Source organism: Equus przewalskii, chromosome 8 (assembly GCF_037783145.1).
Source record: "Equus przewalskii isolate Varuska chromosome 8, EquPr2, whole genome shotgun sequence".
Lineage (NCBI taxonomy): Eukaryota > Metazoa > Chordata > Mammalia > Perissodactyla > Equidae > Equus > Equus przewalskii.
In genome coordinates, this window is record NC_091838.1 from 74,333,940 (window position 1) to 74,357,150 (window position 23,211).

Here is a 23,211-nt window from a genome sequence, read left to right on the forward strand (position 1 = left end):
CTGGCCCTGAGCTAACATCCGTACCCATCTTCCAGCACTTTATATATGGGACGCCTACCACAGCATGGTGTGCCAAGCGATGCCATGTCTGTACCTGGGATCCTAACCGGCCAACCCCAGGCCGCTGAAGCGGAACATGACAACTTAACTGCTGTGCCACTGGGCTGGCCCGTTTAATGCATTCTAAGAAATAAAACTCATTTATTTGGTAAACAAATGTTTGAGTGAATATTTGATGGCTGCCATTAGAGGTAGAAATATTATGAAAGCAGAGTACCCCATTGAAGTTGCTCGCAGGTGAGTGGAGGAGCCAGTCTCACAAGTGCATCGAGACTTGCTGCACCTGCTGCAGAAGGAGCGTGGCGAGGGAGCATGCCGAGGGCCTTGCGCTTTCTAGAGGGGTTTCCAAACAGTGCCACTTCTCTGAGAAAACAGGTGTTTTTATCCCTTTATAGTGGGTTTAACCAAACGTAACTTTATCATTGTTTTTAACTACATGTATTGTTTTATTGTTATGACTTTTTACCTGCTGAATTTTTAAAATAATAAGTGTGAAAACAAACTGAACTCTGCATTTGGGCTCTAAACATAGCTTGAATTCCAAATAAAGTGATAGTATTTCTTTTTAATGTTTAGTTTCTGTTCTTTTAGTTTTCTAAATTTTCATAGCAAGGTCCTGAGAGGTGAGGTTTTTGATTTTTGTTTTGTTTTTGGATATTTTTCAGGTTATTGAAATTCGAACTATGGAAGCCCCTTATTTTCTCCCAGAGCATATTTTCAGAGATAAGTGCATGTATGTTAATTCTTTACATTTTAAGGAAGGGGCACTGACTTGAGAAACCAATCAGTGATGATTATAAGGGAATAAACTATTGTTAGAATAATTTTCTGGTGATTTATAATAATCATCATTTTGTGTTTCTGTCATTTAATTCACTCAACTTTCTCTTGCTGTGAAAGTTGTTGTACATTATTAATGTAGCCTCACACACAGTGGTAGTCTTTGATGGAAAAAATATTTATCTTACTCTTTTTTAATGTGGAGATACATCTTTTAAATATAGCATGTTCTCTTATATAAATGAATATCCTTTATGAGAATACAATATCCTGTTCAAGACTTCTAGTAATAAATAACAATACTCATAGAATTGTGAGAGAAAGGATTTATTAAGGAAAATCAATGTTATACCCTGCATTCTTCTTGCTGTCCAAACAAAAAAATATATATGAAGAATACATTATTCAAACTTTTGGGCTGTAAAACCAATTTAATATTGAAAACATAATGCTAAGACAATATCAGGCAGTTTGAAAGGGAAGTAAAACCTTATCTGACTGGGCAGTGCTTCCCATCACTTAGCTGGCTAATACAGTTTTTATTAGCAATCAGTGAGCTACATTTTTCTTTTCCTCTCTCAGTAGATTTTTAATTAGCATGAAAGTTAAAGCTGAATTTAGTCCTGCTCGTCTTTTAATGTGTGAATGCCAACAGAATAATGGAAGGCTCACTTCACCATTGGAACGTTATTGAGTAAAGAATCAGCATGGTTAATATATGGGACCACATATCATGTGTTTTTAAAGAGCTCACATTAGTCTCCTAAAATATGCTGCGTTTTTTATTACTAATTACAGTTTAAATTGCATTTATATTTATAATATTTAGGCTTTGATCTAGAATGTTTGCATATTAACTTATTTTTGCTCAGTAATTTAAATAATACTGAATGACTTTTGTTTTGATCAACCTGACAGGCTTCCAAAATCTTTAGAGAAGCATGACAAAAATTTGTACTTTTTGACCAACAAGATTGCCGAGTCCCTAGGTGGAAGTGGCTATAGTGTTGAGAGATTGTCAGTACCGTACGTACCACAAGTAACAGGTGAGAGGAGGCTAATTTGAACTCTTACTCGAGGGATTGTGCTTCAGTAATTTGTCCAGACCTGGTTAGCAAGGAAAATTAGTGCTGTTTGTGGACTTACTATAGCACAGCTTTTCAAATGCTTAATAGGGTTTACTTCTTTTTTAAAAGTTTGCTCTTGAAAACCGTTAGTAAATCTCTAAAGAAATATGTGTGATTTTATCATGAGCAGATGGAGTCCTCAGGTGATTATTGTTGTTGTTATTATTATACTTAATAATATACTTTAGACAAAGAAGCAAAGTGAGATCTTTCCTCGTTAATCAATACTGTATTTAACTCATGGAAATTGGTGAAAATTGTTTAGTGATTTGTGTTTATTGAGCTTAATGAATTAGGCAACTTTTGTCATTTGAAAGAGGACACATCATTTGCTGAGTGAAGAAATCCACAAACTTTTAAGTTAAGGATGTTTTCCTCTCTGCACTGTGTATTTCCTTCTGTTCTTTTCATCGACTGAAGTAATTCTGTTGTGTTCCAAGGCAAAACTGCATGGTGTCGTGTCTTCAATTTTTTTTAAAAGCTAAAAATCGAAGACTTTCTGCCTTTACCTTCCTCTTCATTTGATGGTTGTATAAGTATTAAACTTGGTGGAAGAACTGGGTCTTCCTTCGGGGATTCCTCTGTTCAGTACGAGAACTATTTGGTTTCACTTAGGTGGTTTTCATCAATCATTAGAAGTAACACAGTCTTTGTAAATACCTATCTTTTTTATAATATGGATCCAAAATATGTACATTTATTACAATGATAGTTCATAATATTCTGAGATGTTAATGATTATTTTGAATTTTTAAGAAATTCCAGACTATAGGAGATTTTATTTCCCATGAATTCCTTGGGGAAATAAAAGTGCTAAGAATCAAACATTAGTAGAGCTTTGTAATTTAAAATAAGTTTTTTCAAAGACTTTTAAAATATTTCATTCTTATAATTTGGATTTAGCTCTTTTTCCTTCAGGCAAAAAACCTCATAAACCCAGGCACAAGTACAAAGGTAAATCCAGTGTTGGTTTGGCCTGCCCTTCCCTTGCCTGTCCTCTAGGAAAATAGCTTCATAAAGTTAGCCCTTTAGAAAATGGAGCCAGTGGCCTGTATATTTTCTATGCTTATAAGTTCAGTTATTATTTTGCTCTGTCTTCGCCATACCCGTAGTTTGTTTTCACCCCTTGTTATTTCCTTTTACCCCGTTCCTTTAACTCTTAACAATTTTTAATGAAAATTCTGGTACTTTTTTTTTTAAGGTGGTTTGCTCTTCCTCATTTCCTCTCACCCCTGAAAAAGATGTATTCTTTTTCTTAATGCCTCTTTATGACTGGAGGAATTCTGAATATTTCAGTATATACTTAATTATATGACTGCATAGAAATCCCTCAGTCTGAATAAGACCTTTCTGATTTATAAAAACGTTGATAGTTTAGAACCAGCCTGTGGCGTGTGTGTCCTGCCTTAATGCAGAAAGAGTCAGAAGATACAGTGACAATTTAGGGGACAATCAATCGGTTATTAAATTTTTCTTTTGCTGTATCAGTCATCTTAAAAATTAAGAAATTTAAGAACAATGTATTAAAAGAAAAAGCAAAATATATTTAGTTTGTTGTGTATCGTGCATACACCCATCATCACCCGAATAGTAGCTGCTGTTTATTATGCACTAACTGTGTGCAGGCACTGTGATAGGCTCTTGTATTCATTTTCTCATTTAATCCTTAAAATTGGTGAGGAAGATAGTATTATCTTTCTTTAAAAATGAGGTAGAGAGGCTGAAATTAAATATTTTGATTAGGTAACATCACTGTCTCACCTCTTCAGGTAGGTGCTTAATAATTTGATTTTGCTATTTTTCATGTGTTCAAAGATTGTTCAGTCATCTGTATTGATCTAGATTGAGTTTTTCCTTTATTCCACAAGCCTTTACTGAGTGCCTACTATTTATCAGGCACTGATATGACTTTGAAGGATAGAAAAATGTTAAGATGCAGTCCCTAACCTCAAGGATTAAAATCTAGTGGGGAAGACAGAGGAATGCTTGAAATGCAATGATAACTGGGTCTAGAGAAAGAAGAGTGTTCTGCCTAAGAACTATTCATGCCTGACCTACAGTAAGTTGTCGGTAGATGTCAGCTGATTATTATATTTTTCTTTTATCTCAAATCAGCCTAGAATTTGAGTGAATAGGATGTGTCTAGGCATGTGCTAAATGCTCCTCTGTAAAGGGATACAGTAATACCCCTCAGCTGGATCATGCAGAGGTGCCAGTGGCCTCAGTAAGCTTATACAATTATTGAAGTGTTCACTGAGTACTTACACTGTCGGCTGCTGTGCAGACAAAAGCAAGAATGAACGAGATAGAGCTCCCTACTTTCACAAAGCTTACAGTCTTTTTTAGCTGGGTTCCTCATCTGAACCACAAAACACAGATGATTTGAGTGACTATTTTTCAGTTCTCCCAAGATGGCACTTTACCAGTTTTATTTTAGATGCATAGGAAAGAAGTTAATTCATTATACAGTTGTCTCTAACAAGACGAATAGCCAGACAGTCGCAGTATGCCTTAAAGGCTGTGATCAGAGACGCTTAGGGCCCTCAGGCAGCACCTGGGAGAGCATTTGGTCCAGATTTGCTGGAACAGGGATGTCTTCCCGAGGAAGAAAATCCCTAAGCCGAGCCTGAAGCAAGTGTTAGGCAAGTGAACCGTGTTTCATACGACAGTGACAGCCTGTGTGAAGGATTGGAGGTAGGCAAGAACACGATTTTTCAAGGAATTAATATAAAGTTAATCTACCTGGAGTGAATGGAAGGAGTGGAGTTGGGAATTGTAAAACCAGTTTAAATAGTTTGAACTTTATTCCGAAAGCAATGCAGGAGTCATTGAATGATTCTAAATAGGGGATGGCATGATCAGAGTTGCATTTTGGAAATATTACTTGGTTGTAGTTTAGCAAACTGGAGATGGGGTGACTATTTAAAATACTCTTCACTAATCCCCAGGAAAGAGAACCAGAGGTCTGTTCTCAAGAGGTACCAGTGAAAATACAGGGAAGTGGGTGGATTCTAGAAAAATTTAAAAGAAAGAATCTGTAAGCAGCTGATTGATATGAGGAGACACAGAAAAAGCCAAAGATCTTATCTAGGTCTCTGCCTTGGAGACGTGGGTGTATGGCACAGAGCCAAGAGGAAGAGCACTTTATTTGCTGCTTCCTTTTGCTTGTTTTGCTTTGTTTTTTAAGGAGGTCTGGGTGATACGACTGGGTGTAAGTGAAGAAAGAAAGAAGTATGCATTTCAGATGTAGCTCTCTATCAGTAGTTTTGAATCTTGAATAATAGAAGGACAGAGATTTTATTAACAGAACTGAGTAGGAAAGAGGGGTTAGTTTTATAGATCAGCCTCTTGTTGAGTATCTTCGACAGCAGAGCCTCCGAGTCAGGTACCCTGTAGGCAGTCAGGAGTCAGGGCTGGGTTTTGTGTGAGAGTTTGGAGCTTATAATGAGAATTTTGAAATCAGCAGTATAGGGGATTTTTTTTTAATTGAGGTCATATTGGCTTACAACATTGTGTAAATGTCAGGGAGGAGGACTAGGTGAAGAACTGAAGAGAAAGAAGAGAATGGCTTGGCTCAACCCTAGCTGTGTGGCCTTGGGCAGACCCCCTTAATCTCTCAGTGACGCTTGTCCTCATACATAAAGCAAGGATTATAGCCCCTAAGCCATTTAGCTCAAATAGGATATGTACATGAATGTACTTTTAAAAACTACAAAATACCATATAAATATAGGAATGATATTAGGGGCCGGCCCTGTGGCCAAGTGGTTAAGTTCGCACACTCCGCTTCAGCAGCCCAGGGTTTCGCCAGTTCAGATCCTGGGCGCGGACATGGCACTGCTCATCAGGCCACGCTGAGGCGGCGTCCCACATGCCACAACTAGAAGGACCCACAACTAAAATATACAACTATATAGCAGGAGGATTTGGGGAGAAAAAGGAAAAAAAATGGTATTAGTATTTTTTAAATGTCTTAATCTTCCACTTGGCATTTTGATTTTTGTTTGTCCTGCTGATTATAACACATGGATGCCTTTATCTGCTTTATCAAAACCTCCATTATTTACCAACCAATATCTGCTTAAAAATGTATTTTCACATATATATCCCATTTCTTCTGGTAGAGCTTCTGTTTTAAAGTTTTGTTTTGTTTGCGTTTTTTTTTTAAAGATTGGCACCTGAGCTAATAACTTGCCAATCTTCTTTTTCTTTTTTTTTGTTTTCTGCTTTCTCTCCCCAAATCCCCCCAGTACATAGCTGTATATTTTAGTTGTGGGTTTTTCTAGTTGTGGCATGTGGGATGCCGCCTCAGCATGGCTTGATGTGTGGTGCCATGTCCGCACCCAGGATTCAAACCAGTGAAACCCTGGGCCGCCGAAGTGGAGCACATGAACTTAACCACTCGGCCACGGGGCTGGCCCAGTTTTTTTTTTTTTAATTGTCTTTTGTATTACACTAACTTTTTATTCCATAGTGACAATGATTTTTTGGTTTGTTTTTGTTCTGAAATATGCATTAGCTCTAGATGGAATTTTGTGTTTTTTTGTAGGACCAAAAAATTATATCTGTATGAGTGGTGTCAGCACTAAACTATGACATTTTGAATCTTGTGTAGATAAATTACTTGTGGACTTTTATTTTGCCCCAGTTAGCTTAATTGAATCTGAGTGGTATAGTAGTCCTAATTACAATTATGACTTACTATATTCAATTGTCAGTCCCTATATCTTATTTTTTATATAGCCACAGAAAATTATATTGAGAGTAGTTTATTGTAGTTCTGTGCCACTTGTATTCAGACTCTTTTCTCTATTCCTTAGCCACCTGAATGCTATATGTACATTATATACAGATACACTAGGTGGCAGCAAAATATCACTGAAGGAAGTTAGGCTTCTGAAATCCAGGTTCTAGTGAAAAACAGAAAAGAAGAAATGGTGATTACCATTGTGAACAGCAGATACAGGAAGCTGAGAGGAAGGAGGGATAGGAAAATGGAAAGGGCACAGGAAGTGGTGTCTAGGACTGCCCAACCCAGCTTGAGGAAGAGAAGCAAGGGTCTCCCCAGGGGCGTGTACATCAGACACTGAGATGGTGACAGGGCAGTTCTCTAGAGCCAGCAAGACAGGCAAGTCCACGGAGGCTACGGTGATGCTGCATGTCACTGGGCTTGGAAAAGCAGGTCAGGAACAGACGTCGACGGCCCATGGGAGCATCGGAGTTATCTTTTGTAAGCTCTATTTTAGGAGCTTCCTTTTGTGTAGATGTACAAGGCATCTGATCTGATGATAGCTGTACCTCAGCTTTTCTGCAGTCACCTGTAAGCGGGTGATGATATAGGTCAAAAGAAGAAAGGTTCTGAGAATATAGTGTTAGAGTTTCCTATTAAATTTCGTTCTCTCCCCTTTTAAAATTTCTGATCTTCTTAAATCTTTATCCTCTATACTTCCTTCTGTGCTCATTGACTTTTGCCACTCAGTGATCCCCCTCCTGCCCTCATACCCCTCTTCCTTTTTATTTTTATCTTAGGCTTCAATTTGACTCTTTCTGCAACCCATCAGCCTTTGTATATTAACCTAGAAATTCCTTTATGTGGTGCTTTATGAGAAGCAGGCCATTATGTTTTCCTCATTTTGAGTTCTGGCAAGACCTTGAACGTTGGCCTGCATAGCAGGTAAAAACAAGTGAGCAGTGATGACCACATCCTATTTTGTAGTCGTGTCCTTATGTTTGGTATTTTATATCACGGCATGTGATCATGAAGGAAAAACAGAAGGGATACAGTATCTGGGTTGGCTCAGTAATAGCCACATGCAGGAGATAAAGTATTTTCAGCCTGAAAACTCTAGCAAAACCATATGTAGTAATTTGTCACAGCAGAGTATGTATTCATTCTGTACGTCCAGCTTTCATACAGCAGAACCTGAGTGACTCCTGTACTGTATGATGGATGCAAAACACAGTCTGTCACTGGATTTCTGGTGTGGTAGGGGAGATAAGACGTTAATTTACATGTCTGTAGTAAGAGAGGATCAGTCATAACTGATCATAGATTTTTGTAGCTAGAACAAGGAGGAATGAGTAGAAGTGATTGGAGTAATATTTAAGATTTTAAGGAAGTGATATAATATTCAACTAGGCCTTGAAAGATAAGAATCTATACAGTGGGGAGGATGTAAGGAAAGGCAAATAATAAGGTGTTTCCAGTAGGGGTTTCTGTTTGTAGAAAAGCGTGGAAGGCAAATATGCCAAAGCATGCTCAGATATTGAATAGGCACATTTGACTAGAACACTAGAGAAATAGTGAGCCATTGAAGGTACTGTTGGTAAGATCTGACTAGAGAGCCCAGAATGCCTTTTTAATTCCTCAAGCAGTGGGTAGAATTGCTTGGGGAAGTAATGTGGTTAGTGTGTTAAGAGGCTTAAGTATGATGGTGGCATATATAGAAAACTGTAGCAAGGTCTGTCATCAGTCAGGGTGGACTGGGTCAGTGGTTCTCAATCGAGGGTGATTTTGCACATCCCAGGGAACATGTGTCAATCCTGGAGACATTTTTAGTTACCACTGCTGGGTCAGGGAAAGGTGGGGTAGGCCTACTGGCATCTAGTGGGTAGAAGCTGGTGTTGCTGCTACATATCCTATAGTACACAGAAAGCCCCCACAAGAACTATCTGGCCCAAAATGTCAGTAGTACCAACATTAAGAAACCCTGGCTAAGTTATGCTGTGATAACAAACCATCACAAGTTCTTAGTGATTTAAAACAGTCAAGATTTATTTGTTGCTCAAACTGTGTGTAACTTCCTATCATCCATATCTGGAATCCAAGCAGATGGAGCAGCTGCTCTCTAAAACATTCTCATACTTTACTGGCCAGAAGTGGTTACATAGTCCTTCCTAACCACAGAGAGGCCGGGAATTGCCATCCTACCATCTGCGCAGAGAGAGGGTAAATTCCCGTATTTGATTAACAGCATTGGTTACTGCTATGGAAGGCTCCCTTGCAGGAGAGGAGTAGATGGTAAGAGAGAAACCAGTTTATCTGTGCTGGCCTTCTTTTAGTTCTTCACTCTTTACTCCTTTGTAGAATAAAATCACAGTATATGTGAAATGGGATTCGAAAAATGGGGTTTGCCAGATTATGAAGTAACTGTGCTGTTAGACTTTGATTCTAGGTCTGAGCTTCCCACCTCTTGTTGGGAACAGTACAGGTGTCTAACTGATCCTAGTTCTTCACGTAGCTGAGTGGAGCCTAGGCAGTCAGAGCCTGCAGTGTGAGCAGCCTCTTCCATTGGTTTCCGTGTGCCATACATGTATTGTAGTTTTATGGATGTGCAATGATATATAAAAGTTTGGGAAGCTCTGCATTAGTCAGTGGGCTGTACTTGTTGTAAAATTATAATTAAGACTGAAATGCTTTATTTTAGGAGCATTTCTATTTGCAGTACAGAAGGGAGAGATGTATTAGACCAGATGTATTAGGAAGCTATCCTAAGAGTTTAGATAAGAAAAGATAAAGGTTGTTGAATGATGGCATTCTTGAAAATAAATAGGGCAGTGTAGAGGAAAAGATGGTTTATTAGACATGTTAAAATTGGCTTTAGAACATGTAGAATCAAACATTGATAGGAAATTGAAAATATTGAACTTGAGCTCAGAAGGGAAAGTGAGGCACCAGAATCCTCCTGGTCAGTCATACAGGTCTTTATAGAGTGCCTGCTAGGTGCCAGTTGAAGCCCTAATTGTACTTGGGAACTCTGTAGGAGAGTTGGGGGACCAAGGATGTGATCTGGATGAACACATCTTTTATGGATGGGAGTAGAAGAGGAGCCAAAGAAAAGTGAGTCCAGACTGCCTATTGCCCAGTTGATGTCATTGCTGCCTCTTCTAAATTCTCTTCTGCATCATAGAGGAAAAATTGAGAAGTACATTTCCAAGAATCCTCTTCCCCATATGATTTTCGGTTAGAGACTGACAGTGCAAAGCGCTCAGACAAAATTTTGAAAGTGGGAGAAGAGAAACTGTTATCCTTCAAGGACTGTTGTAGGTGTCCAAATGGACAGGCAGCAGACTTGGAGCTTCTAGGGAGCTTCTTGAGAATTACCCATTTCCATGCTGCAGTCTGGGAGTGTCTGTGATGACTCTCCTGACTGTCGGCTTGTCCAGCTCCAGCCATGGTTGAATAAGCCTCTAATTCTGTGTATTGGGATACACAAAGTGGCTTCCTTGTTTTCAATGTAACCGTGATTAGTAGCTGTTCTCCCAGCACCCTGTACTTCTCCTTTATACTTTATTATTCTTGTGATGATTTGTTTATTTTCTGTCTTCCCTTTAGACTGTAAGCTCTCTGAGGGTATGGACTGCATTCAGCAATCTGTCCCTATCACCTAACATGGTGTCCTATCACTTAATAGATTTGTGGAATGTTGTTGAATGCTGAAATAGAAAGTAGAAGTAGAAAAGAATTTATGGAAGGAGATTTTCATCAAAAAATAGAAATTTCCATTAAGTGGTTAAGCAGAAAATGGCCTTGAGGAATAGCTGTTGAATTTAGTGATTAGGAAGACAGTGGAATTTTATGAAAAAGCACTTTAGGAAGAGTGATTGGGGGCAGGATTTGAATTGCAGGAAGAGTAGGTAGTGAAAGATTAGAGCTATTGGTTCAGACTGAGCTTACTTGAGAGCTCGAGAACTTTGCAAGTTTGCAAAAGTGGGGAGAAAAGTAGATTAGCTAGAGCATTGAAGTGAAGAGAAAGTTTTTCTGGATAGGTAGTTAAATTATAAAGCAAAAGATCAGGGGCCAGTGGAGTTGAATGACTGGAAGTGATGGAGAAGGAACTATTGTGACTAAAGAAGCAAATTTTATCAACCCACAAATTTTTTTTTTTAAAGATTTTATTTTTTCCTTTTTTCCCCAAAGCTCCCAGGTACATAGTTGTATATACTTTTAGTTGTGGGTCCCTATAGTTGTGGCATTTGGGACGCCGCCTCAGCATGGCCTGATGAGCGGTGCCATATCCGCGCCCAGGATCCGAACCGGCAAAACCCCTGGCCGCCGAAGCGATGCGCACAAACTCAGCCACTCAGCCATGGGGCCACCCCCCATCAGTCCACAAATTTTGATGCACAGTAGAGACTTTTAGACATTGGTTCCTAAATTACCACCCTAGAACCAGAGTTTGTTGACACCTTTCACTGTCTTGTGGAAAAATTAGAGATATAAGGGCAATATTATGAGTTTTTAATTAAACTGAACATGTTCGACTAAGATCATGTAATTCATCTTTTTGGTGTTATGTTGACTTTTATTTTTTATTAAACTATTAGGTAACGGTTATTGATGTTGCTGTTCTAAATGCCCCTTTTTGGAAAAAAACTATTAACCTTATTTCAGTTCACCCCATCAATCTTATTTTTTTAATCTGGTTCACAAAATTTAAAAGCCTGAGAACACAAGGCTCTATAGATTTAGAAAGAGCAAAAGAGACAAACTCTTAATTTGCTGAAGTTTTTTTGAAATCTGAAACAAGTAGAGTTTATAAATGATATACTATTTCTAATTGGCAAATAACGAGGAACAAATTTTTATTTTAGATGAAGATCGACTTTCTAGAAGAAAAAGTATTGTGGACACCGTATCCATTCAGGTGGATATTTTACCCAACAGCGTTCCTTCTGATGATGTGGTAAGTTGCTAAGAGTTATATGGCAGAGTACAGTCTTGAGATAGACATCAATTTAAAAGAATTCTTTAGCACAACCAGAGGCGCTCACAACTAGAATATACAGCTGTGTACTGGGGGTGGGGGTGGGGGGAGCAGCTTTGAGGAGAAGAAGAAAAAAAGAAGATTGGCAACAGATGTCACCTCAGGTGCCAGTCTTCAAAAAAAATGTTTTTGTGCTTCCATACTTTCAGACAGGAACAGATACAGCTGTAAATTACCCCCAGATCAAAACAATTGCTAGCACAAAGTTAATCTGATTTAGCCTTGAACTTACTTATAATTTTACTAAACTCATTTCAGCTATCTATAAAGACATACACTTAACTTTGTGTTGTGATAGCATTAGATTTCACATTGTAATTTAGTGTGATAAAAGGAACCATAAAACAGAACTAAGAAAGATTTGTCTTGTAAGTTAAAAATGTTATGTAAGGCCTGTTATTAAATTCGGAGGTCCTCTGGATCCTGTTTATCTCCAAAGATTTATGAAATAAATTACGAGAATAAATGGAATTATGCTCTCTCATGTTCACTAATGTTGACTAGTTTTAGAAAACTTTAAAACTTCATCTATGAGGGAAAATTTTTATCATTTTGGATAGTAAATATAGTAAATTTAATGTAGGTTAAGCTTTATCAACGACTTGACTTTATTTGAAAAATCATAGATTTAATGCTCTCCTTCTGTTTCAATAGAGCACAAGAGTATACCCTCCTGAGTTATAGGAAGCAGCAGCAGCCAGTGTTCCCTAGGATTTATTCCACACAAGTCACCAGAGAATTTTTTGATAGTCAAGTAAAAATGCCACAATACCAGCATGACAAGTCAGCCTCCTCCTTGTGGTTTATCCATTGTTTGCCTTCCTAGGTATTTCATTATTTCTTATTGATACAATATAAATAATTAAAAGAATATCTCTCTAAGAAAAGGGGAAGGAAGTTGTCTGAATTCGTGCTTTCTCAGCCTCCTTTCTCCTCCCCCTTCCAATCCCTGTCAGTTAATTTGTCTTCAGGAATTAAAACTATTTGGTGGCTAGGGTACAGCTGACTAACTTATATCCTCTCTGCTGTTTAACTCTCCATTATGTAAAATTAATCAGTATTATTAAATTACTAGAGCATCAAGAATCATTGAAGAGGCAGTTAGTGTAAATTTTGAAACTTAGGGCATTAAGGTTGGTTTAAAGTTTCTTGCCAATTTAAGGCTCAAGAAAAATCTTCCCTAAATTGACCTCTTCAAAGCCATTTTAATTTTTTTACACACTACTTACTTGTAAGGAGGGTATCTTGTAAGCTCTGTCTTTGAATGATTATGAATTTGCTGTTATTACCTTTCAGGAAAGAAATTCATCTAAAGCCTTGGGTTATACACTTTATTTTGTCAAGAGTACAGTATATTTTATTGACTGGTATTATTCCAGTCTCCTTTTATTAGGCATTTTTATTTCTTTTATAAAAATATATGCGTAACACTTAACACTGTTGTAAAGAATTAGTCTATTTTGATAAAATGAACTGAAAAAGAATTTGCATAATGACTTAATATAGGAGGAAGATTCTTGAACATGAACTTTACATTGAAAGTCCATTAATACATTTGTTAACTTGTTAAAGATCCTGTTGTTTTCTTTTTGCTGTAAGTTCTAAGTCAGATATGCCTTACACTGAGCATTTGAAAAGTTAAGTACAGTGTAGTGTAAGATTCTCTTGAGCACATGGAGTTTCACACTCATTTACCGTTATGGAATCTGATTTTGCATTTTAGGAATGATTATTCAAATACCAGAAGACAGAATAACATGACCTTCTAGGCTAGAACTAATTAATTTCATAGCATGGACAGGAGAAATTTGCATCAGTTAGGTAATCACCAGTTAATCAAACTATGAATAAGTATATTTGCTAACAATGAATCAGATAAGGAAATTGCTCATTTGAAAAATTTGAAATTTTATATACATAATCCCAGTTACTCCTCAGATATATCTGGTACCTGCTTTTAGAGCTTATAATGTAAAAAAAAAAAAAAAAGAATCAGAAGATTGTTTAGATGGAGATCTTAGCAATCTTCTGTTTTCCCTAGATATAACTCAGATTGCTACTGTAGTCTTTTGAAATACCTGGTCCTGAGGTATGTCAATTCCAGCATTTGCAATTTAAACCTTAGCCTACCGTGAATCACTCAGTGAACTTTGCCATATATATATGAAGATACCTAAATAAAGATACCACATATATATATGAAAATACCTAAATAAAATTAAGGTATTCAAGAAGATAAATGGCTAAAATGGAATAGAGGCATCTCTGCCTCCTGAGATAAAATTGTCAGCTTGACTAATAGAATAAAGCGCCCTAGGTCTGATTGTCTGATCTCTGGTGCTCTCTTTGGGCACTGTAGGCATGAATGATAACGCATAATGAGTATGAATAAACCCTGAAATCACCACTTAGTTCTTTTCCCTAAAAGGTAGTAGTCAGTGCTTGATTATTTGGGGGAATGGGTGGGAAGTTATATAATACTAAATTTTGAGTGCATGTTGAATTTTTCTGAGCACAAAATTAAGTCACTGGTTGGCTGAAAAGGATTATTGTTTATTCTAGGACAAATAACAGATCTTTGTTTTATACTTACATACTCCTGCCTTCTCCCCAGATATAACTGAAGAAACCTTGCATGTGTGCTAACAAAACAAGAAGTCTAGTGTCAAGTCAGGGTTATTAGTCAGAACCTGCTGTGTGCTAGGTGCTGGAGAATTACGAAGGTATCAATGCAAGTGCCTAACAACTAGTATGATGGGGAAGAGATGAATAGCAGATTTTATACAGGCCCAGGGGTGTTGTACAGTCTAGGTTAGAGTTGTAGATCATGAGTAAGGCAAACATCATAAAGAGGAAATCAAAGGAATGTTGAAACTCCTCTAGGATGATGCCTTTGCACCATTTTTCCAGAATACCAACACAACCAATTTTTCCTCTAGAGTTGGAACAGATCGTAGTTTGGTTGAACACCAAATGATGTAGGTGGATTGCATTTAGCAGTTATATTATATGAAAAATAGGAATCATTAAACAGTAGTATAAAGCAGTTGGTCTGTTTTTTCCTTTTTAGTTGGATTCACAGAAGGGAACAGTGGGAAACAAGACTGAAGCCAAATTATAGAAGGTTTTATCACCAGCCTGAGGGCTTCATATGTAATTTGATAGGAAGTAGGGAAACACTGAAATTCAGGCAGTGTCACTGTAGAGCTCTGCTTTCATAGAAGAGTCTCAGACTGTAACTAGGCTAAATTGGTAAGAAGAGACTGGAGGAAGAGAGGCCAGTTAGGGTATCCTTGTAATAGTCCACACTTAAGCTGATGAGCATCTGGAGTGGCCAGGCTGGAGATGGGAAGAGGGGCAGGAGTACCCTGATCTAGAGGCAGATGAGGAGGACCAGCAAGGAACTTGAAGGGATTTAGAGAAAGGAGGTAAAAAATAAGAAAGTAGAGGGACAGAATGACTTGGGAGTTTTCGATGCTAGGAGACTGCATCATAATTATCTGAGTTAAGGAAGACAAGAACAAATAGGGAAGAAGAGTTATTAGGTAAAGTACTTCTAGCTTTTCACTTACCCAAGATTGAACAGGTAATAAGTAAAAATTACATGTGACAAGAATACTGGCCTTCTCACTTCTCTTGCGTTCTTTCTCCTGTACTGTAATTGTTTCTTAGAGTCTAAAGCTCTTAACCAGCTTTAAGAACAGTAGTGAGTTTTTTCGTTGAAGAACTAGATTGCGTCTAGGTACAAGTAGTTGACCATCCAGAGCCTAATCTTGTATATCTGCTCCAAATATCTAGAACAAAGCAACTGAAGATCCCCAAGTTTAATCTGACTTCAACTAGACATATGAACCCTCAGTAGAAAAACTGAGGTAGTGGAACTCTTGCTGCTTGATTTCCAGCTAAAGCCTTTGTATTACAGAGAAGCTAAGGTGCAAAGCATGAAGTCCTTTGCTTTCATTAGTCTTGCTGCTTTAGACTAGCAGAAGAAGCCCATGAGCTAAAATTAGGGATGACCAGAATCCCAGGCAAGTACTCATGTATCACTTCTTAATTTTTATTCAGAGATACTGTAGTAACTGGATATTATTCCTCCTGTAAATGTGTTGGTGCCACAAAAAATATTACTGACTTTTTTTTTATCATAAAGCAGTTGACTTCATACCTTTTACCTATCTCAGAGCAAGAGAGAGAGACTTGAAAACCCTAAGTTAAAGTTTATATCTGGAGAATAAAACTTGTTGGTTGACCTTAGAAGATCCAGTATATGATTATTTTAAGATGTTAGTTAACTGTACTCATTGAACACTTCCCAAAGTAGTGATTCTTGCTTTTAAACCATTCAGAGTTTTAGATTATTTCATTTTTGATTTGTAAACTCTATGTGGTACCAAAATTATGGAGGCTAAGTTTTCAATTATTACACAGCTGAAACTATATATATACACACATATATTTTTATATATATATATATATGTGTGTGTGTGTGTGTATAGATATATAATCTCTACCTTGACTGTTTTAAAGCATTGTTCACTCATGAAGCATAGTTCAGTCAGTGGGACTCAAATCTTATTACACCTCACCTTACTGGAGATTGAGTTCTATAACTCGGCGGTGGTTGGGTTGCCTAGAGGATGTTAATTCTGCCAGCCTGACGTTAATCTGTAGACTTGTTTGGGGAACCACTGCAGTGGGCCATTGTTACACCCAATAAGAAGGTGGGGATTATTTGATACTTTGGAGTATGATGACAAATCAAGCCAACACAAAGAAGAAAAACATTTGTGAAACTTCTTAGATGACTTGTAACTTGAAGGTATTATTTATATTGACCTTTCTTAACTCTTTATTTTACTTAAAATCACTTTTCTCTAGGTTAGTAACACTGAAGAAATCACCTTTGAAGCATTAAAGAAAGCAATTGGTGAGATTTTTGCACTTGTTAACTCTCCTGATATTTTACTAGCTTAGCTTTATCTTAGTACTTGTTTAGATGCCAGAATAAATAGAGGCAGCATGGCAAAATATATATATATATATATATATATATATATATATCTCATTGATTTCTATATGAATATATAACTGATTTATTTAACTACATTCTTTAAGTGTTTACAATTGTCTCGTCATAGATAATTCTCTTCCTTTGTTTAGACTGACTTTTCTAGGGTTATGAAAACATATCACAGTGTATTTTAATGCCACCCTTATGTGATGGCCAGCATTCAGGGTGCATGAACTTAAGAGAAATAGTCAAGTATTTCCTTTGGTAGGTGATGTGGGGATGAAAATTCTGAGAAAATTAAATAAAGTGATTTTTAACAGGACTATAGTAGTATAATTAGAAGGGTGTTTGTAATGGGGTAAGAGGAAGGAGCTGGTAGAGATTGTCAGTGGGCATGATAGAGTGTCACGTTAATCCCTGCTCTTTTATTGATGAGAGCATTGAGGCAGAGAAGTTAACAAACTCTCCTGAGATCACATAGCTAGTAAACGCTTGAGCCAGATTTGATACCCAGGTCTGACTAACTCTGTAGTCTTTTCACTTACCTTTGCATAAAATATAGTTTTATATTATATATAGTTTTTTCTCCTTTGGCCTTTATGGAAATAAATTTTATCTCACATAATTTGCCTCTTTGTTTTAGAGGGGGTCCTTCAATTAAGTATTAATATTAGCTACTACTAGGCTAATGATGCCTTGATCGCAGTTCATTTCTATCTGGTAAAGCATTATTGGATGGAAATTGCCTCTTATTTTTTCAGAGATCTCAGAATAAGAAAATCATTATAAAGGAAAGGAAAGTGCTCCAGCATCCATCACATGTGAAATAAAATGTGACCTTTTCTAGCTTAATCCATTAAAGGATTTTTTCCTTATTGTAACACAATATCAAATTTGCCAAAATAAAGTTAATTGAATTCAGTAAGCAGTATTTGAACACTCATTATGTGCAGGATACTCTGAGGCATCTAAAGATTAAGACCTGTTGAGGAACGTACAGTCCAAGGCATGGTTCTCAAAGTATGTCTGTGGACCCCTGGAGGGCCTGGAGGAGACTCTCTTAAGGGACCCACGAAGTCAGAAAAGATTTTCATCATGATACCAAGATGTTATTTTTTGCCTTTTTGCTTAACATGAATGAAGGCAGTGGCATCAAACTACACTAACAGTCATCATCTTCTTCAGTACCCCACGCTCGCAGTTATTTTTAAAAAGCAAGATTTTACTTAATACCCTTGATGAGTCAGTATAAATTATTAATTTTGTTAAATCTCAACCCATAAGTATCTGTCTTTGGGAAGTACACATAAAGCACTTCTTTGATAGCCTTGATTTGCAAGCTGAACTAGTCATTTTTTACAGGGAACACCATTTTTACTTTGCAAAAAAAGACTGACAGAAAACCTTTTGTATATGGTGGATATTTTCTGGAAAATAAACGAAGTGAGGGTGTCACTTCAAGACAAAAAAGTAAAACAAAATACCCCAACACTGTTTACTCCCTATGATGAGATTAGCACTTTTAAGTAAAATTAGAATTTTGCAGCTATCTGCTGCCACTGTGTTTGACAGCTCCCCAATATTTAAAGACCTTTCTCATGAGATCAGTGGTAATAACTAACAAATGTGATTTTTAAAAAAATGTTTTATAATGACATATGTCTCCATTTAGAGGATCTGTATAAGTCGGTGGACCAGTATTCCAAATGACCATTGCATGATGTTGCAAGCTCGTGCATGAGTAAAGATCGATTCAAAGTATAAAATAGATCAATTGGTTTTAATGTAACCAGTTAGAAAGAAGTTTTATTAATAAGGTTTTAAATTCCATATTGCAACTTTCAAGAAACTACCACTTGCTAAATTTTGTTGTAGTGTGCAAGAAGAAATATCCACAATTATGTGAAAAGGCTATTGAAATACTCTTCCTTTCCCCATACCTGTCCGTGTGAGGCTGGATTTTCTTTATATGCTTCAACCAAAGTAACGTATTGCAGCAGATTGAATGCATTTGCAGATGGAAACCAGCTGCCTTATCTCAAGCCAGACATTAAGGAGATTTGCAAAAATGTAAAACGATGCCACTCTCTCACTAAATTTTTTTGTTTTGGAAAATGTTATTTTTTCGTTAGACGGCTGTTATGTTAACATACAATGGTTTCATTATTTTTAAATGAATATTTTTAAAGTTTCTTAGTTTTATATACTAATATGGAAAATACCAATAGATATAACATGAATTAAAAAAGCTATTTGGTTTTCTCAATTTTTAAGAGTGTAAAGAAGTCTTAAAACCATAAAGTTTGAGAACTGCTGGACTAATGCATGGAAAGCACACTCGCTGGCTCAGGTTGGATTTAGGTGGAAGCATTATTTTCAGAAATTGAATTTGAATACTTAAGAGCAGGGGTGTGTGCTCAGCTTGCCCGAGTTCCCCTATTTCCTGCTGCTTTTGCCTGACCTGATTTAAATATTTATGTTTCCTGCCTGGCCCCTGGCACGTGCGAGTTTGTGACCCTGGTCTACCTAACAGCAGAGAGGTGATCATCACTCTGCATTATAGTCATTCAGAAGTACATCAGTTCTTCAACTTCGTTACCCTGCCACAATTCCAAAGGAAGCAAAAAATAATGCCTTTTCCCTCTCTACTGCTGTTTCCACTTTTAAAAACTAGCTAATTGTTGCCTGCAGTTTGTCTGGAAAGCAGCTTTGTTTAAAGAACCTTGAACATAGTGCATTTCATGCTATGAAATTCTCGACCAGGAACAAAAAACCCTGAAGAATTACTGGGTTTTTACAGTAGACCATCAATAAATAAGCCATAAGTTAGCCTTCTTTTCATATTCATAAGCAAACGGACACAGTTGTTATCTCAGTAGTATCAAAAAGACAGACTTTTTTTTTTTTTTTTACTATCTCACAGACTTTGGCTGGACCACACATCATCTTAAGATAAAACATCCCTCTTCAAATTGTGTAAATAAATGGACAAGGCTGAAACAATAACTGTTCCAGATGTCCCTCTCTGTATTTCAATATGCCATTCAGTATTAAGTTTTATTAATTTAGTACCTCATATGTGCAGGGGCGTGATTATTAATAAAAGAATCATCCTTCAGGAAGGGGCTTGAAGTTGTTTGACTTGTAGGAAATTAGCAGGCTCCTGGTTTTTAGGTGAGAGAGACAAAGTTAGTCTGTGAAAGAGGGTCTGGTGCTGTGTAGTTTCAACCCTTAGATTTTAAAAAATTTTTTGTATATGTGCTTTGTAGCCTTAACTAAGATATTTCAAGGATGTTATGGCTTTTGCTTTTTTCATTATAAAAGTAGTCCTGTAAATTACCCTTATTTTTGGTTTATAGATCATTTGCTCTTATGGTCATTGGCAAAGTTCTTTGAAATTTTGTATTCCTTTTAATGGGTCTTTATAAACATTTATATAGATACCAGTGGAATGGAAGAACAGGAAAAGGAAAAGAGGCGTCTTGTGATAGAGAAATTCCAGAAAGCACCTTTTGAAGAAATAGCAGCACAATGCGAATCCAAAGTAAGTGAACAAATGGTGAAGGAGGTGCGGGTGGGGTGGAGTTTGATTTTGTGGAAACTTCTTGGATAAGTGGTTGAGAGGCTCCGAGTTTTGGCAAGTCAGCATAACACGAGGTAGTGTATCAGATAGGAACTGAAAACTCTGAAGGCTTAGCTATGAAGCCTAAGTAATTTCTTTGTGTAAAGCAAGCTGTTATAAATGGCAGATCCCAAACTGGATGTTAATGATTGTTGTTGCTTTGATACTTTTTCTGCAGAGGTTTTTAATGATTTTGCTGTGGGTGTTTTGTTTTGTTTGTCTATTGGTTTGTCTTTACCAGTGAGACTAGGAAAGGAATAAAAGAGAAACTGAACGTTAAATTCCAGTGTATGAGACAGACAAAACGAAAACATTAAAGCATCTGTACCATCAGCTAATAGTTACAGTTATGCTTTGTCCTTGCATCTGTATTATGACATATGGGTATTTGGGAAATAATAAACTTATTCATAACTTTTTTCTCCTTTGTAGGCAAATTTGCTTCATGATAGACTTGCTCAAATATTGGAACTCACCGTACGGTAAGGGTTTTGTTGCTACAACAGCAATAAAACAACAAAATAGAAACTAGGAGACCCCCTACAGATTTGTTGCCGATTGTGTTGAAGCATCTGTTCTTTTCACTTAGGGTGCACACAAGGTCACCACGGTGCCTTTGTCTTAGTCGTCGTTCTGTTTACTGGGTGGAGTCTGGTACCATTTCTTGTCCAGTCTCTTCTAGCTTTTCCAGCTTTCCTTTTTAGATCTTTCATTCCTTCAAAATGGTCCTATGAGGACATCTCAGTAATTTGGAAAACTTGCATTCTAAAGATATTTTTAACCAGATAATTTCTCATATTTAACCATTTGGACCTGCAAAAGCTACAGTTTAATATGGTTCAGCGTCACAGTTCTTTCCAGTTCAAATGCATAACCCATCTTCCTAATGCTGTGAGGGACCACAGTGTTACAGTTCACTGTCACAACTGTGTGGGTTTAATACTTTAGAATAAGTATTATGACTAGTTATGTCTTATTGGTACTGCAACTACTACTTTTAGTTAGCATTTACTTACTACTAATAGTTAACATTTATTGAACACTTCTGGTATTCTAGGCACTGTGCTAATAAGTGCATTATTTCATTCAATATTTACAACAAACCTAAAAAGTAGGTAGTGATTATTTTTACTTTACAAGTGTGGTAACAGAGGCACGTAGAAGTTAGGTAACTTATTCAGGGTCACCTAGTTAGGAAGTAGTAGTTGGGGATAGCTTACATGGCACAAAGAATTAAACAGACTTCGTAGAGTGCCCTCAGAACTTTCAGTTCCACTTTGATATATTTCCTCTTGTTAATTTGCTTCACTCTAAAACACCAGACAGAGGAAAGAGTTTGTATTCTCTAGAAAAGAAACAAAACAATCTCAAACTTGGCTCTGTCATTCACTTTGACCTGAGTACAATAAAATTAAAAAAAAATTACAATAAATGTAAAGAAGCTGGAGAATACAGTAAGCATAAGCAGTCCCACAGATGACCCAGTTATTGGAATTGTAGACAAGACCATAAAAGATCACACACACACACACAAGCATACACACATATCAAAGAATTTAAAGGAAAAGATCCATATATTTTAGGAGAGAAATGGAAACTCTAAAAAAGAGCCAAATTGTAGTTCAAGAACTGAATGATATAATGTCTGAAGGAAAAAATTTTATTGGATGGGTTAACAGTACATTGAACATTAGAGAAGAACTCTTAGTACATTGCTCATGGGAATATAAAATGAGACAAAAACTTTGTAAAACTTTAGCAGTTCCTTGTAAAGTTAAACATATACCAGCTCTTAAACGTGTAGTCCCATTTCTCGGTATTTACCTAGAGAAATGAAAACTTATATTCACAAAAAGACATGTACGTCAATGTTTTAGCAGCTTTTTTCATAATCATGAAATGTCCATCAACAGGACAGTGGATTGACAAATAGTGGTATTCTTAATATGGTTAAATACTATTCAGCAGTAAAAAGGAACACTTTTTTTTGGTAAATCTGAAAAAACCATATTGCAAAAGAAATCAGAAATAAAAGAGTATAGCTTGTATGGACCATTCTTATAGGCTGTATAGGCCATTCATATAAAATTCAAGAACCAGAACAAGTGACACTGATCTACAGTGTTAGAGATCAGAACATAGTTTTTGAATGTGGATGTATGTGCTTGAGTACCTGGGAGTAGGGAGAAATTGGTTAGGGACACAAAGGAATTTTTTTTTATTTATTTATTTATTTATTTTTTTGGTGAGGAGGATTGGCCTTGAGCTAACATCTGTGCCAGTCTTCCTCTATTTTTCATGTGGGATGCCACCAAGGTGTGGCTTGACGAGTGGTGCTAGGTCCATGCCCAGGACCCAAACCTGCAAACCCGTGGCTGCTGAAGCAGAGTGCGCAAACTTAACCACTGTGCCACCAGGCTAGCCCCACAAAGGAACTACTTTTAAATGATGAAAGAGTTCAGTATCTTTATTGGGGTGTGATTTACATGGTATATACCTTTGTCAGTTCTTGCCAGATGGTACACTTAGTATCTGTGCGTTTCACTCTATGAAAATTATCCCTCAATAAAAAAATAAAGAAGTGTTATGAATATTGGCATGGTGATTGCAAATTAATTATTAGTTGCCAAAAATAGAATAATATATCAGGAAAATATAAGAGAACCAACTAGGGCCGGCCCCGTGGCTGAGTGGTTAAGTTTGTGCCCTCTGCTTTGGCAGCCCAGGGTTTCACCAGTTCGGATCCTGGGTGCGGACCTGGCACTGCTCATCAGGCCATGCTGAGGCAGCGTCCCACACAGTACAACCAGAAGGACCTACAACTAGAATATGCAGCTGTGCACT

General features: G+C 37.0%; 1 protein-coding gene across 13 annotated transcripts in view; it reads left to right on the forward strand.

Annotated features, from left to right (window-relative positions):
• EFR3A (EFR3 homolog A) overlaps window positions 1-23,211 on the forward strand; it is a 103,748-nt gene that overhangs the window by 75,900 nt on the left and 4,637 nt on the right. For 6 of the 13 annotated variants that reach the window (XM_008515527.2, XM_008515524.2, XM_070632047.1 and 3 more), the window contains 6 exons: window positions 726-793; window positions 1,759-1,886; window positions 11,562-11,653; window positions 16,613-16,661; window positions 20,186-20,289; window positions 20,800-20,849. In XM_008515527.2, the coding sequence (XP_008513749.1) occupies window positions 726-793; window positions 1,759-1,886; window positions 11,562-11,653; window positions 16,613-16,661; window positions 20,186-20,289; window positions 20,800-20,849 (491 nt within the window). Of the gene's footprint in view, window positions 1-725; window positions 794-1,758; window positions 1,887-11,561; window positions 11,654-12,388; window positions 12,622-15,532; window positions 15,763-16,612; window positions 16,662-20,185; window positions 20,290-20,799; window positions 20,850-23,211 lie in introns of those variants that run through there. The other 7 variants (XM_008515528.2, XM_070632049.1, XM_070632051.1 and 4 more) reach the window with 2 other exon arrangements.